Source organism: Platalea leucorodia, assembly GCF_965183815.1.
Source record: "Platalea leucorodia genome assembly, chromosome: 5".
NCBI classification, from domain to species: domain Eukaryota; kingdom Metazoa; phylum Chordata; class Aves; order Pelecaniformes; family Threskiornithidae; genus Platalea; species Platalea leucorodia.
In genome coordinates, this window is record NC_138827.1 from 10,970,982 (window position 1) to 10,988,104 (window position 17,123).

The following is a 17,123-nucleotide window of genomic DNA, read 5'->3' on the forward strand; positions in this document are numbered from 1 at the left end:
AATGTAATTCCTTAATGGATTTACAAGGAATGGATTAACAAGAGCTGCCGGATCTTTAACACATTTTTAAAATTAATATAAACTGAATTTTCTACCAGTGATTGAAAATATGCCCTGCCATATTTTTCAGAGGTTTGTTTCTCCATGCACAAGCTTAAGCATTTGTGGGAAGAAATCAGAGAGTTCTGTTCTAAGCCCATTTTAGAGTGACAGATAGAAACCAAGGGGAAAACACTTGACTCAAATAAGGAAATTTCCTTTACTGATTGTTTTAAACCCAGTTTTCTTTAGCCAGTTTTCCTTGGGACCTATGTAAAATCATTTTGGATGCTGTAGTGTTGGAACTGAGAAAGATGCCTGCTGTTATATAAAAACACTGTTAGGTCACTTATGACTGAAAGTGGAGGTTAAAATCAGTGATATTTATTTTGTCTGTGTCGGGTGGAGAAGCAAATCACTTTGTTAAATATAAAAACCCAACACTGACAGGGGAAGAAAAGGTTATACGTGAAAGGATGAGAGATTTTTCTTTCAGAGGGAGGGAGAGCAGGGTGTGTGTCTCAACATTCATATATACGGAAACTAATCTTTATGCTTAAAACAGTGACCTGGAATAAAGACCTTGGTTCTGTAATCAGCTCTGTTCCTGATGCTCAGTGATACTCTCTTTGGTAGTAAGCAAATTGTGAATCTTTTGAGGCTTTATTGACGGTTACATGGAAGACCTTTAACACCCCTCTGGCAACTTGCTCAGTCTGCTAGACAATATTCCTTCCACACCGATAATGTTATCAAAAATACTGAAGAAAACCAACTGAAAATAAAACCATCAACATCCTTTAGTTGATCCCATTATCTGTCTCTAAAAAAAGGTTTTAACACCTCCCACACGGAACAGCAGCTTCAGTAATTTGGCAATGATAACAGCGCATAATCAAGAAACATGAGGCTGTGATATGTGGTAATACATCCCATTTTGTGTACAGGAAGAGTTTTGTTTAAGTAAATATATTTTCTTTTTAAGTACCTTTTGGATTACTTGGTATTAGGTTGCTCATCCCATTAGTCTCATCTAGTTACTACAAATGTTTAACCACAGAAATAGTAAATGGGTGAATCAGAAGATTCCTAATGATGGCAGGCTTTGTATCTTTGGTTTTTTGTGATGTTCATGGTGCATTTGAAGATAGGGAGTAACTGTGACTAACATGTAGAACAAAGGATCGGAAGGTTTGGTTATTTAGCTTCTACCAGTGACTAATTCACAGCTAACCTTAAGTGTACCATCATTATAGAGTAGTGCTCTGACAAGTCCTTTTAATGGTACGCTGCCATAACTTCCCAGATGATATTACAACGTGATGTTTTATCAGTAAATTACATCAAAGGCCTAACATTCAATTATGATAGGGTAGGTTGGGAAATAGAGCAGTCTGCTATGTTTAAAATGCAATGAATTGTTGTCACTATTGAAATGAGAACACCCTTGCATTGTAAACCTGCTGATAGGCTACAAATGAAGTTTTAAACTTTATGTGTGTAGCTGCTATGAATCTCAAAATTATTTATGTATGGAATTTGCATGAGGTCAGTGACAGATCTCGGAAGTACCTTAGACCCTAGACACTGTAGTGACGGGTACACCGGATTTGCCTAGGTAGGTACACCACAGAAGTACAGTGTAGTTTGAATAACTGTCATTAAAAATGTGGCTATAATGTCAAGTGGAAGGAGACACATTCTCATCCAGAGGCCCCAGCCCTGATGTCCATACTCAGTGGAGGGAGATTTGGTAGAGTGAAAAATAAAGGACTAACCCTGGAGTTTCCACTGGATGTTTATAGGATCCACAGAGAAAGACCTGGCTGCGTGCTTGTCACCAGCATCAGTTTTACATCAGTACAGAGCTATTTAAGTTGAGATGGTGGCTGTTTGTACACGAAAAAAAATTAATGTGTTACATATTGCACATTACACATCACTGATTTTAAAGGGAAAGGACCACGTTTTGCCTTCCTGGTCCATAAAATCTACAGCCAGCCAGACGAGGAATACTTTGGGACTGCTTACTGTTTTATATTACTTTTAAAAAATAATTCACAATAAGCAGCATAATGCATTAATAATAGTTTACTAAAGCAACAAAAGAGGAGATTGTCTTCCATATCATTATTCAAGTAAAATATTTCCCTTGGAAGAAAAACTAATTAGAACATTTCAAAAAATATGGGTCATTTGGTAGTACAATTAGTGTCTTCAAGCCAGAGAGAGGGTATCTGGGGGTAGACACAGACTTGGTAAGAGGAAAATAGTTTAAGTACATCTCCATGGTAGGAGAAAAATTACCCTAGAAAAAATTCTTAGCGACAGAGAGGGATCTAGGTTTATGTTGTGTCTTCCTGGACATCATGTTCCCAGTATTCCTTTGAGCACAAAACTTTCCTTTTATGAAGTCCCAGGGGTGCACTCATCGCACATTTCTTTGGACAATCTGTGCTCCCAAAGTCATTATATAATCTTGACATAATTAGCCCTCTTGCTGCATTATTTGGAAAGTGCAAATCTAGTTTGTTAGTCGTATGGTATTTCCCTATTTCCTTACTACACAGAGCCCGATTGCTTAGGATTAACACTTCCATTTATGCTGCTTAAAACTGTCACCTCATTTTCACGTACTCTAAATTCAGCAGAATTACAAACCTAACCCTACACCAAAATAATCTTTATTTTCGAATCCGGCTTGTAGCGTTAATTTAACAAGGTCACTGGCAGCCTTGGGAAGGCACCGGCTGCAGAGGGCAGCTTGTGCCCATCTCTGTGCCTGACGTGAGCCCGCCGCGCTCCCCGCCGCGGAGGAGCTCCCGTAGCCCAGGCGCGGGGCAGGGAATCGGGACGGCCCCGGGCGGGTGGCGCGGCTCCTCCGGGGCAGCTCGGGGAGCCAGGGCCCGCTTGTCGCTGTTCCTCTCGGGCTTCCCCACCCGGCCTCTGGCACAGAGCCGAGCGGCGGGGGCAGCGAGGGGACAGCCGAACGCGGGCTGCCCCGGCGGAGAGCCCGGCCGCGGCCCCGCGCCGGCTCAGTCCCCGCGGGAGTCCCCAGGCCCGGGCTGGCCGGGAAGAGCGGGGCACCGCCGCGGTCTCGGGGACGCGAGGGCGCAGGGTTGGGCCGGTGCCCCCCTGTGCGGGGGGATCCCCGCTGAGGGGCCTGCGGCTGCGGCAGGGCCCGCCACGCCCTGCCCGTGCCGGGGGCTGCGGGCGCCTCAGGCGCGGCCCCGGCGAGGCCCCTGCCGGAGCGCGCCGCGCCTCCAGGCGGCGCTGTTCCCGCTCCGCCCGCGTGTCCTGCGCACGGGCTCAGCCAAGCCCCTCCTCCCGCTCCCGCCCTCGGGATCCGCGCCGCCAGCCGGTTGGCGGAGCGCCCCTTCAATCCGAGGGAAGCTCCGCCCTCCTCCCGCCGCCCCGGAGTGCGGCTTGATTGGCAAACGCGCTCCGCCGTTCTCGCGCCGCAGCCTTCGCTCGCCGTGGCTCGCCCTGTGCGGAGCGACTGGCTGATCTGACTGTCAATCGCGGATTAGCCCCGTCCCAGGCAGTGGTCCCTCCCCCTGAGCGTGAGGCGCGGGTTGATTGGCGCGTTGGGCTATCAATCAGCAAGGCGCCCCGCCCCCTCCCAGTCAGGTAGCCCGGAAGATGGCGGCAGCGGCGGCGTCCGCAGGGGCCGGCGGGGTTCTGTGAGGGGAGCGGGGCGGCGGGGTCCGATGCCGCGGGCAGCCGTGCCGTGGAGGCGGGGGGCAGCGGCTGCCGCGGGGGCTCGCCGGAGACGCTGAGAACCTGGAGCCCCTCGTTCAGCGCCGAGCGGAGGGGATGCAGAAGCGCGGGGGGCTCGGCGGGGGTGCCGGGCGGCGAGGGGGCGGCCCGCTGCCCCTCGCACCCCGGCGCCCGCTCGGGCTCGTCCTCGTCCTCCTGCTGTCGCTTCTCTTGGGGAGCGGCGGGGCGGCTCCGCTTCCGCGAGCAGGTGCAGGTGAGGCGCGGGAGGCGGCGGGGTGCAGCGGGGTCGGGGGAGCGGCTCCGCGGTGGGGCCTGCGAGGGGAGCAGCGGCGGGGGCCTCGGCGCCAGGTGCCTGCGGTCGGGGCCCGCGGCTCCGGGGCGGCGGAGCGGGGGGACTGCGGGTTTCCGAAGCCCCGTCCCTCCCCCGTGCTGCGGGCAGGGCTCCGCGCCGCGCTCGGCGCTCTCCGCTCGCCGAAGCGTCGGGAAGGGCAGGGCGGGTGGATGGGGCTCCCCCAGGCAGGGGGCTGCGGCTCCCGGCCGGGAGGTCACCTCCTGCGCCTGTGTCCCGCTGCAGGTATCCCTGCCGCGTTAGACTGAGCTACGTGCTTGCCCTCGCTGTCTGTTTACCCACGTACGTTCCCTCTGTAGTGGCTACTGTTCTAGTCTATACAGACCTCGGCGTGTTTTTTTCTTTTTCTTATTTTGACTGTGAATCAGCGGGGCTCTCGTTCCTGGGTGGAGGCTCTTCAGGGCAGACGGCGCTTCCCTCCTTTCCGGCCAGATTAGTCGGATTCCCCCCGGCCCCCCCGGCCCAGTCTCTCTAAATAGTCATGTAGTTCACACTTACTTGCCTCTTGCGTTAGGTAACGCTAACTTCCTTCAATTTTCTTGCTTATTTTCCTGTTTGTCTTAAAAGCACAAACGAAAAAATATTTTCTCTCAATCGTATGAGTTACTGATTAGAGGTTTCTTAGTACTGGTAGGTAACAACCATCTCTTTGATTTGGGTTTGGTTTTTTGTTTGGTTTTATTTTTTTTTTTTTTTGTATTTCATTGGGGCTTGCAAACATAACATTGTATTGGGACTAAATTTTGTTAGGTTTGGTTTGAATGTGTACTGAGATTCATTTTTAGCCCTGAAGAGTTGAACAGCTGAAATAGACAATATGTTCAGAGAGGAGGAGGAGGAGCCGTGGGGAGGGAGAGATTTGAAGCACAGAGATTAGGTAATTTGGCTGCTGTTCCACAGAAGGTATCAAAACTGGGAGTCGAACCCATACTTCCTTTATTTTTGGCCCTATGCCTCTTTCCCAATTTTTTTTCTTCCCAAGAACATTTCCAAATTGTTCATAAGTTACTCCCTCCATCAGCCTTCTTTGAGGTCTTTCTTACTTTCTATAAAAGTAAACTTCTGAAAAAGAGAAAACTGTCAGTCAAATCTGTATTTCCTTTGAGGCTAGATGATAGTTTTCTCATTTATGAAATACTTGAAGTTTGTCCAAATAATATTAACTTGTCATCAAGCCATAAGGTAAGACAGCAGAATCAGTTCTGTGTGGAGGTCTTTTCCACCTTTTGTGTGTCTTACTTTTCCTGAAATGCAGTTAATTTTTCTATTAAAAGGTAGATGTCAGAGTGTCTGTGTCAAGTGTTCTTTTCTTTTTTGTTTTTTAAACAGAAATTCCTCTTTGCTATCAGAACTATGCTATGTACCATACAAAGCTGGGAGATCAAAACATAACTTCCATGACACTGGTAAAAAGCTTCATTCTCAGAATGAAAAGTTGATTGGACAAAATGCAGGAGATGATAGTATTAAAGTGTTGGAGTTTTTTTAATTTTGTTTTTTTTTAAAGGCTGAATCAGGTATGCTAAGTGCGGTACTGCTAAGAGAAGTACTTATGATGTTGTAATATTGGACTACTATAAAATTAATGAGATACCATAATTTTATATGTTGTCTTTGGTTATAAAGTATGTATAAAGTATGTATACATGGGATATTATCTGAAGTTTAGCAAACTGTGCCAAATCCTGTCATGGAAAACCCAATGAACTCTAGGAAATGAAATTGCTGCTTTCTGCTGTATCTTTGCCCATATAGTAAGAAGCAATGTATTCAGATTATTTTATTGACAGATATTTAGTATTTAAACCTTTAAGGCCTCAAGAGGAACCTTGTTTGCCAGTTTCACTGGCATCGCTTTTGCTGGGGAGACTGCCTACTGAATGAAATAATGTGTGCAAATGGGTTTGCGTGCAACAGATTCTCAGTCTGCAACATGTCTTGTATCGGTGCTACAGTGGTAACCAGTTAGAAAGCTACAAGGACTTTTTTTTTCCTTCCTTTGAATAGATTACCAGTGGATGACAGTAAGACTGTTTTGTCTCGAACCTTTTCTGTCATACTGGGCAAATTTTATAACCTGTCTAGAAGACAAACCTGTGACTTTATTTTGCTGGGTTAAGAATCACCAGTTGTATTTAAAAACAACTTCAGCTATATTGTGAATTTCTCTTTCATATATCCCATGACAGGTTGCTTTGATTTCCTGTATTGGGACTGGCAATTGCTGATGGTCTCCATTCTGGGCCTTGGCAGTTTTTGTAGTTTACTGTAATGCTCAGTCTGATACATAAGAGTTGTCAACTTGTGAAGAATTTAATGGGCTTTCCATAAAATAATTAGTAACTGGTTTCAGAATTATTTCGGGACCTCGCAATTCTACACCTAGCAAGAAGGGTTGCTTCTTTGACAATGGAGAAACACTTTCATGTGTGTTGGCCCTGAGCTTGTTACAGGAAAGGTGGGAATCCGCAGAAGAAGGAGGAAAGTGTCTGTAGTTGTTGTAGTGAACTTTGCAGAATAGTTGATGGAATACACCCATAATAAATTAACTCCTCTTCTGGGGAGGAAGCTGGAAAGCAGGAAATGGCGACAGGCAGGTTCTAGCAAGACTAGATTGGATTCCTTGTTCAAAAATGCTCCATTTTGTGGAACTGCTGTGGAAGTATGCCAGACTGTGTGACTGGGGAACTGTCAAGTTCCCAGGGCCTTGATCGAGATGAATGATGCCGCTCTTTTTAAGTATGGCTTCATAGTGTTTGCAGATGAAGGCGTGCATTGGTGATGTGTTCTATATTTGTCTTGCATTTTTGAGGTTATGTTTCTAAACTAATTTAATTTTTTTTTTTCTTTTCAACAATAAGGGGTAAAGGAAATAAGACTCTAACTGTTCCCCTGGAAGGATTCTAGCAATTATTGTAGGAAATAGGAAAAACAAGAGGTTGAAGGTGCTGCTAGCTAAAAATACTTTGACCAACTTAGATTTAATTTATTCTGTGAATGGAAAAGGAGGATACTGATATGTACTGTGATAGTTCTGAATTTAAGGTGTCACTTTATACTGGAGGTGAGAGCTGGGGCAGGTCTGCTGGCAAGGAGTCCATAGAATGAAGCACTGTAGTTGTTTTGAGCCTGTGGAGTATTAGTGATTTTTACCTGAATGCATTGGGCTGAGATGACTTCCACTTTTTTTAGTACTGTGCGACTGAAGTAAGGGCATTTCAGAACTAATTTTTAGCAGCACTGTTTTGCAGCCAAACATAGTGCATTATAATCTGACATGTCTGTTTTACTGTGCTAAAACTTTATATTTACATTCAGGCTCTCTTTCTGTTCTTTTGACGTGGATTTCCATACTTGACCTTAATTCAGCTGCCTCTCCAAGAAGGTTGAGAATCTGAATCAAGGGTATGTGTGTAATGTCAGACAAACTATTTCTATCATCTCTGTGCTATATGAAGTCTTTGTAAATACAAAGTAACAGGGACTCAAAAATATTCTTATTTTCCTGTACAACTTGAATGGGTGGTAGCATTTTTAGCAGGTGTGTTCAATTTTACATTTGTGATGAATTACGTAGTCTGTTCAGTTGAACTGTGGCAGCTGGACTGGTGCCTACATGCTTTCTTGGTTTGTGCTGAGAACCTCAGTCTTGGGACTTCTCTCCTGGACCAGTTGAATGACATGGCAGTGAGTCCTTGCTGATGAGCTCGGTCATGTACAATCCAGGAAAAGACACTTAAAAATTGGTGTATAGTATCCAGAGACGTCCATCTGGAGTATCTAGGTGTTCATGCAGCTATATCTAGTATAGTCAGTTGGCCATAGATGACAAGTTGAGATTAAGCCACTTCTTTTTATTTGTGAAGATGAGTTCTGGAGCATATATATAGTCTTGGAAAAATTGTTGCTTTTGAGTTGCTTTGGCTTGATGTTTCACTTGGAGTTCTGTCAGACCGGGGCCCAGTTGTGGTCATGGCCTGTGGTTTGGTACAGTGTAAAATGTATGTGACACTTGCACATAATAAGAAAGGCAATTTTCTAAGTATATGCAAGTTAGCAACTCGCATCACTTGAACTTAAGAAAGATCTTGCTTGTAAAGTGGAGATTTTAATTAGTGGTATATACTTTTCTTGGGAGTGGTCTATCTTTCCTCCCCCTTGCAAGCACTAAACTTGTTCGCTTCTCCCTATATTTCTTTTTCTAGCTTCTGTCCCAGACGCCTAATAATTGTAGAGCTAGAGCTGCTAAGTTGTCTTTTATCTTTTGTTTCTGTCTGTGAGTTTGTGACTCTGAGGTAAGAAGCCAACCCTGACTCTTTGGCCTGCAGGGATGTTCCGTGCAAGGCTTTGTTCACAGGCTTGGTCTACTTTCTCTGCCTCTGGCTGTGAAGTGTCTGGACTTTGCTACAGCTACAGCAGTCCTTATAGGAGGAGGTCACTTTCTGAGGTCTTTCCTCACGTCTTGAATGCTTGGGTGTATTTGATAATTCCTCAGGTATCATTGCAGCATATTAAGATAGCACTGATCAGAGACAGTCTAAAGGTATGTTGTCATACCATCAAGCACAAGTCATTGGTTTGAAAGGGCCCATTAGTTCGTGCTGATTTTGCCCTAGATCCTGTATAAAAAAAAAAAGGGGGGTTGTGTTACATAGTGAGATCCAGCATTCTATATGAAAAGCACAGAAGACCGTTACATTTTTGGGGCTGCTGAAAAACTGTCAGGCAAATTTGAATAGAAGTAATTTTCTGGACATTTACTGTAGTCTGGCTTCAGTGACTATCCACGCGTGGTTTACCTGCGCAGGATAAAGAGAGCCTCAGTCAGTATAATGCCAGAGGCTGCAAATATCATAGTTCTCTGTTTCAGTCGTCAGTGCTCCAATTCTGCAGCAGAAGGACAGCACATGGAGTACTGGAGTGTTCCTTAGGTTTTATTTTGGGTCTGCCTTTCTGTTTGGTGTGTGCATCTACTAGCTGGAGCTTGATGTGGTTCTGGATACAATTTGCAATAGCTTCCGTGCTTTTCTGACTCGTATAAACTTTTTGTTTTCATTGTACTGCTGTTACGAAAGGTCTTGAGCAACATCAGTGATACTAGAAATGTTTTGTAGATGCTTCATAATGGCAAATGTACAGAGTGTGTCAGGATAGTTGTTTCAGTCTACACGCGTAGTTCAAGCACAACCTGTAGCAAGGTGTTGTGCCACATATAGCTTAGGTAAGGTGATGGTGTGAAGGAAGTTATGTCAGTGAATTGTCTTCCGAGGGATTTTCAGTACAAAATACTGGTACAAAGTAACACCTTGTCCAACGCTACTACACTTAGAAAAATTTCCTTAGTGGTAAGGAAACATCACTGGTGTGACTTAACAGTGATGTGACTTTTTTAGGACTACCTTTGCACCCTGAGACTTCTTTGGTATGAAGGAGGTGTAGAAAGTTTTAACAGTAGACTTTTGAGTGCTGTTTTTTAAGCTTTCAGCCTGTAGACCAGATCCAGTTCTCCAAAATCAGTCATTTGTCCTATGGCCTGTTCTTCTTCCTAGGGATCCTTCAGCTACGAATAGGGATGAGAAATAGAGCTGAATAAGCTCTTTCGGCAAAATGCTGCTTCTTTCTTTCTTTCCCACATTTCTTAACCCAGTCGTACATCAGAGGTGGAAATGCATCTACTGTAAAATCAAGATTCTAGAAAATCCCATCACATAAAGGTTGCATGTATGGATTCCTTTCATGTGAACAGAAAGAAATTAATCTCTTCAAAACCAGTATATCTTAATAGGTTGTATTCCCGTCAAATCGTGGGAGAAAGAGATACTGATGGTTTGCTTTCCATGCTGCAGGTACTTCTGATGGTTTGAGATACCATGATGTGTAATCTTGTCATGCTTCTTTAAATGATTGTGGTCTACCCTGTTTAAAAAAAAAAAAATATATATATATATATACACAACTCCTGTGGCTCACTGTTGGGGAAATGGTATTGCAGATGTAAACATACCATGCTTGAGCAGCAATTAATTGTCAAAACCAACATCTAGCAATATAGAATAAAGTGTGCTCTGCAGAATTTTTTATTTTTATATATATATATATATATACACACACATATATTTAAGAATCAGATGGTACCTTTGGAAGATAATAATGCTACCCAGATTTTCCAGAAACACTGGAAAAAAAACCACCATGAAGGCATAGGATACATAATTATTTAACATGTGTATTTTTTACCTTGTCTTAAGATGCCTTTGTGCAAACATGAGATTCTAACACTGAAACTTCAAACAGATCTCTCTCTGTAAACACTTGAAGTACTAGCCTATATTTAGTCCTTATTAAAATTGAGCAGTATGCTGTTGTGTGACTAATTCTTTGACATTACTGGGAAGGCTTGTAGGGTAATAGAATAAGGACAGAAATGTAAAACTAACCCCAGCTCACAGTTTTACGAGTTACTGACTGTTCAGCCAATGCTCAGGCCAGGACAAGTGTTCAGAAAAAATGAGGATCGGAGCCGTGTTGTTCTGAGGCTGCTGTACTATATGAGAACCCAGCATTGCCCCAGATATTCTTGCCTTAGGGTGTGTAACCTGTGCCACCCTTACCTACAAGGTGGACTTAAGCAGCTGTAGAAGCTCATTTGAAGCACACTGTAAAAGTATTTAGGGGGAGCATGGGATAAAATAGTTTGAAAAAGCGTTGGCTTAGATTGCGGGATAGACGACTTGTATTCTTTGTAAGGACAAATGGGAGGACTGAGATAATTTGCTGAGAATTGATGACATAGAGTTGCACATCCAGTTGTGATAAGAAGTAGCTAATATTTCTTCTTGAAAATATTGCAACTTGTTGCATAGGACAGTAATGACTTCAGGGTCACAAAACACATTTAACTATGAAGCTGGCTTTTGTCACTGTAGAACTATATCTGGAACACAAGGTGGGTTGGAGGAGTGTGTCAGAGTTGGGTTTTTTTTATTGCTTCATGGGGGGGAAAAACTGTAGGAAATTGCCACTTGCTGTCTTCATTACCCTTACTTCTGATGATTAACTGTTGTAAAGAAGAAAAGCTGGTGGTTTTTCAAAAGAATTGTGTCTGCACATGTATTGCACATGTATTGGCCTTTCATCCTACCCACCTATAGTATAAGATAGGTATTGTACTGGACAAGTTGAGTAGAGGGGTGAAATATTTCAATTCATATCTAGAAGAATATGGTAACAGAGTAACCTGTATGTGACTTTTGATTTTATTTTTTTTTGTTCCGCTACCTCTGAAAATCTTGTCATCTTACTTGCCTCTTTCTAAGCATGAGACTTCGATTTAGGCCATGTAACACCATTCAGATTTAGACAGGAAATAGTTTTAGTGACAAGCTGTTAATTACTCCTGCTTGTATTCAGAAAGATTAAATACAAGTGTGCACAAGTGACTTGGACAGCTATAGTTTTAAGTCCTTAAGCGTTTTTTTTCGTGAGACTATATCTAGTAATTAGGATTTTCCATAGTTTTAAGGAAGAAGAGAAAATAAAATTAGGTGATAAAGTGCTTTTGCATAAAGATACATTTGTAGTATCCATGCTGGAGGTTAATTCTGGTAGTTATGCAAACTTTGCGTTATCCAGTATAAGGGTAGTTATAATGTCACGAGAGGATAGGCTTGTGAAATAACTCTCTACAATTAATAAAATTTTCAATAGTTTGATCCGGATTATTTTTATTGTTTTAAAAGCTTAAACATTTGTGTTTTCTTTGAATGGCAATAAGTACTAAAAAATCTGAAAGCAGAAAAGTTCAGGTATAAACTGAGAACCTCATGAAAGTCCCTTAAGGAGTGTTATATATGTGTGTTCTTAGGGATTTGCTCAATAAAGGAACACTTCCAGACTCTGCTTGAAATACTTTGGGCATTTGGAAACAGTTTTAGATTTCATTAAGGTGCTGGCATTGTGTTGAGGACATGGAGTCAATGAAAGCCATCTGAGATCTTGAGAATGTTTCTTCTTGTTGTACTGGTAATGGTCATTCAAATCAAAGGGCTGATTGGAATTTGGAGTGCCTCTCTCATCCTGAAATTATCTTCTTTTTTTTTTTTTTTTTCCCAAAAGAATGTCTGAAGTGCAAATAACACTCCTTCAAAACTTGTGTTAAGTTGTTGTTTGCTTGTGTTGTGTCTTAGTTGAAGGTTGATGGTGATTTGAATGCAGTTCTAATAGTATTTTAAAGCCTATTGTAATATAGCACTGCACAAATAAATGATGGTACTGCGCACATTCTGCTGAAACTTATTCTCAAAAGTGATGCTGTTTTTTGGTTCAGTTGTTAAACAGAGCATAGTGGGGAAAAAAACTGAGATGACGGGAATGCAGTAACTAATGGAATGTGCTCTTGAGTTTTTTTTTATGCAATACATGAATTGCAATGCATGTCGTGCTTTACTTTGTCATATAAATCGGACATTACACAATAGATATGTCTAAAATTGCTTTGAATAGGCTTTTGCTTTAGTATTCTACTTGTTAAAACGAGGCTATAAATTCTGAAGGCCTACAGGTATCTCTGTTGGTTTTTGCCTGTTAGTAGCAAACCTCTGAAGATTTCAGGGAGTAAATAAATGCAGGAGAAACCCTTTGTGAGGAAAAGATAAGGATCTGAATCTGACTTGTGAAGAACTGGGTAGGAGTCAAGAATACTTTGCCACTTAACTGCTAGCATAGAAGAGAATGACAGCATTATTTAGGAAAATTGGGATAGCTTTTAAAATCATATTTAACAAAACCATTATAAATTAGAGTGATATTACACTTTTAATCTGGTTACATTAATATCCATTAAACGCAGAGTAAGTAAACTGATCAAGTGTATGAAAGATACCATGGAAGTAGCTGGAGAGCAAAGTTAGATTTGGTCATTCATTAGTATTTTAAAGGCTGCTCTGTTCCTGCCTAGTGTCGTAAAGTAACATCTTGGTTCGCGATCATATAATTTGAGGGTGTCCAAGAGGCAGTTTAAGTGACTGCTGTCATGCTAGATTTGTGCTGGAAATAGTTATAGCTATTAGTGCAGAACTGCCATTTGTATAGCTGCTCTTGAAAGAAAAGAGACTCTTGCTTGTGCAGTGGGACTGTTGTCGCATAGCAACTACTGTGCTGAAAGCTTAAAATCAGATACTCCCTTGAAGTTCACTGTTCCCTAATAATGCTTAATTTATCTGGGCCTTGCACTGCCTTTATCACAGTAGTGAATGTCTTTTATTAGCCTACTCAGTAATGTCTGTCATGTACATTTACGTTTCTTTTTCCCCCAAGCTTAGAACTGTGCGGTGTCATGCATTTTTTTAGTCCAATTTCCTGGAGGTTGAGACCTTAATAATGTGATTAATCACATTGAACCAAATTTGAGAGAGTTGGAGTTCAAGCGTCATGGCCTTTCATAACCTGGTTGTAGCAGAAAGGCGGGCCTACTGTCCCTCACACGGACAGGCAGGTACATCTGGTCCTGTATCCTTCTGCGTGGTGGCTGCTGGCTGGCAAGTGAGTGTGGATGGACCCTTTGACCAGCTGGCATGCCTGTTGCTCCTAACTAGTGGTAGGAAAGGAAGCCACAGGTGCATGGGATATGTGGGTATTTGAAAGTACTATGGGCAGACTGGGAAATTGGGTAGAGAAGGAAACCAGTTCTAGTGAGAAACAAACTTTTGTTTGCTTAGTTGTTGCATTTGGTAGTCAGTGAACTATCTTATGAAGAAAGTAGACTTGAAAGAAACTTAGGAAGGTATAGAGAATTCTGACCTATATAAATAGCTTTGAAATGTACTTTGTATGACAATAACTTTTTTCCACCCCTTGAAACATGCTAATACATACTGAAGTGTATGTTCTCATGTCTATACTTGATCCTGAGAATGTCAGCATAATTTATCATCAGTGTTTTTTCAGTGAGCATGTTCATGTACTTGCCTGCATACAGGGTTTGACTCAGATGTGCTGTGCTCAAATTTAGACTTCAGTGTAAAACTTGCTTATGAAATGGCAGTCTTCAGAGGTGCTGAAGAATCTGCTTCAATAGCTGTTAATTACCTACCTACCTCAGCCAGGGCTTTGAATTGTTTATGCACTTTTAAAAAGTGGGTAAATAACAGCATAGAATCGGTATTTAATGTGAGGCTTTGAAAAAAGACCGTATTTTCTGTGCTGATAATTTAGGATCATCTAGATGCCATTTTGAGATGGAACATTTACTAGCATAGAGTTTTTGTAAAGCATTATGTCGTGTTAACCTTGCAGTAACACATATAGTAACACAGACACACTGCATCTCCTGCTTATTTTAATATAGTAGTGATATAATCCAGGCCTCTTCCTCCTGCTTAAGTAGTTTGGATATACCAGACCGAAGTAGTCTAGACTCTTTGTATAAACTGACAGGAAGCCTTATATTGTTGGCATTATATATATATAGTATTTTTTGGATCTGTTCTGCAGTTCCTTTCCTAAAGAACAGATTCTGACTTCTGGATGGATACTAAGATGCAGTAAGTTGTTAGTGTAGGGTTACATTAAATATGGTAGGTTTTTAAACTGAGATGATATGCTGAGTGAATTTATTAAATTCTCTACTGTTAAAATCTATTATGTTAAGATTCTTAACTTCTGCATTCATTGTGAAAATGTGAGTGATATTTATTGGATTTTTTTATCTAGGTTTAAATTAAACTTTACAATATATTTTAACAGTTTTTTTTTAATTAAAGAAAAAGGTTTCCTATAATAACTATATAAAATGATTCTCTGCGTTTAATGGAACGAATTTCTTTCTGGTTGCTTTTTCCATCAGGATCTTATAATAAATAGCTGTCATTCCTTCATACTTTCACAATTTACAAATAAAAGGAGGTATTAAACATCTACCTTTTCAGTTCCGAGTCATTTTACTAAGCTCCAGTGAATTAATCATTGGATGGAAATAGTTGAAAAATGCAAAAGAGGTTATACTGCAGCAGATTTTTCAGCACTTTGTCAAACACCCGTTCCAATACTTAATCAGTGGCTTCCATCACTGCATATGTATTTATGCAAGCTATTAAAATATCGTCACTTGTAATAAATTTTAGCACAATGATACATTGCTGTCATTTTATACTTAATTTTACATTCATTTTTTTAAAAAGAGTGCAAATTAAAAAATATCACTTATTAATGACTATGTATGTGAGAGACTTCAAAGTTTATCCAAATAGAGATGGATTCGGTAATTCTTAGTAAGTAGCTCTTACTTGTATGAGTCATCTGAAATGCTGTTCTCTAAGTGTTGCAAAAAACTTGCCCATGATAATTGGCATTTTTCTTGTATTAAAGCATCTTTTTGTAACTTTGTATGTGAAATTTGCATTGTGCTTTTGGAAGTTCCATCTTCTTAATGAATTGTTAATGGTTAGCTGCCTTGTCAAAGCTGATCTTTGCTTTCCTTTTTAAAAAAAAACAAAAAACAACTTCATTACTTTCTTCTAGTTAACTGCTATTAGTTCACATGCTTTCTTTTCTTGGGAATTATAAAAGGTCTGCAAAGTTAGGAAGTAACATAATGAACAGCAGCAACATTTTTTCTGTATTCATTCCAGGACACTTAAAGGAGATGGTTACATTATGGGAAGAGTGCAACTTGCAGAAAACACTTAGATTTTAGGTTTGATAAATGTGCAGTTTTCTTTACAGAAGGAATTCCAACCAAAATATGTTGTCTTTTTCATATAAAATAGCTGAATACATGTGTGGTGTATCTAACGTGTACAATAAATGCAGCTTGTGATTGTTACTGCTCATTATGTCTCATTTTGAGGTCAACAAACCAGAAGACTGGCATAAGACCACCAGGAGCTTGAATCCTTTTTGAACTTGTGACTTTTGGGGGGGTCAAAAGTGGGATCCTAAGTTGGAGTAAGCATGGTAACGTTTATGTAAATACATGTCGTGGTCATGCTTCTGGACTTACGATAGTTCAAGGGCTCGGGTGAGAAGTTTGTAGGTAGAGATCAAATCTTGTACGAGGCCAGCTGATATAGTTACAATAGATGCACTTTTGGGTGCACAAGCCCCTTGTCAGGTCTTGAAAGGAAGCAGTAAGATTGAAAGTGGTAAAGCTAACTTTCAACAATTGCTCCAAGTTTCAGTAGAGGCTGGTCAAAAAGACCATCTAGAAGAAGATAAGATCTTTGGAGCAGGGGAGGATGCTAATGAGAAGTGATAATGCTCATCTCCTGTGGGGAACAAGAAGACACTGTAAAATTCATGTTAGCCATGTGGCCATCAAAAACGGGACATTATAGTGTACCATAAACCCAAAATAAAAGTTTGATAGCTTTTTTTTAGTGTTTTATACATTTGACAGCTGAGGTACTTTATACATCCCTCTTAAGGGTCTGGTCTGAAGTTAGTCTTTGAATAGCAGTCTTTTAAGACATGCTAGTAATGCATTCTGTGAATAATAAAACATGCTGTTGGTGTCCGAGTTCATCATGTAGTGATTTACTTTTGCTTGGCTAACGTTCCCAAATGCAGCTGATACACTGGATGGAACAGTCTAGGGGGTTCAGGAGTCTTGATCTGGGAGGAACAGATACTGTAATTGTGGTGATGTGTTCATGGGTGTTTATTAGTTGGGGAAAATCTGCATCTGTTCAGTAGATGCTCTGCGGTGAGTTGGCTTTTCATTTCAGTGAAGTTGGTGGTGAAGGTGGGGAGGCTGTTCGGAAATTAGGTGGGGTGGTTTTGGAAAAATGTCTTTAAAATAGTAATTTTAATTAGTAACACCTGGTAACATAAATATGTTTACTTTTTTGTAGTAAAGCTACCTGTTACTATTTGGTTTCAGTTAGAAGTTCAAAGGAATCTCTTAAATTTTATCTAAAGCTATATTACTTGTGTGTGCGTTTGTTACAGTAATTTAGTTAATGACTTCACCAAATGCTTGTATTTGTGGTTTAGGTAATTTTCAGTCTACTTAGTAAGG

At 41.2% G+C, this 17,123-nt stretch overlaps 1 protein-coding gene across 1 annotated transcript in view; it reads left to right on the forward strand.

Annotated features, from left to right (window-relative positions):
• The first annotated feature begins 3,681 nt into the window (after positions 1-3,681).
• The window catches only part of LMTK2 (lemur tyrosine kinase 2), a 44,609-nt gene continuing 31,167 nt past the window's right edge, over positions 3,682-17,123 (forward strand). The window contains exon 1 of the mRNA XM_082313330.1: positions 3,682-4,012. Coding sequence (XP_082169456.1) covers positions 3,856-4,012 — 157 coding nt within the window. The 5' untranslated portion in view covers positions 3,682-3,855. The remainder of the gene's footprint in view (positions 4,013-17,123) is intronic.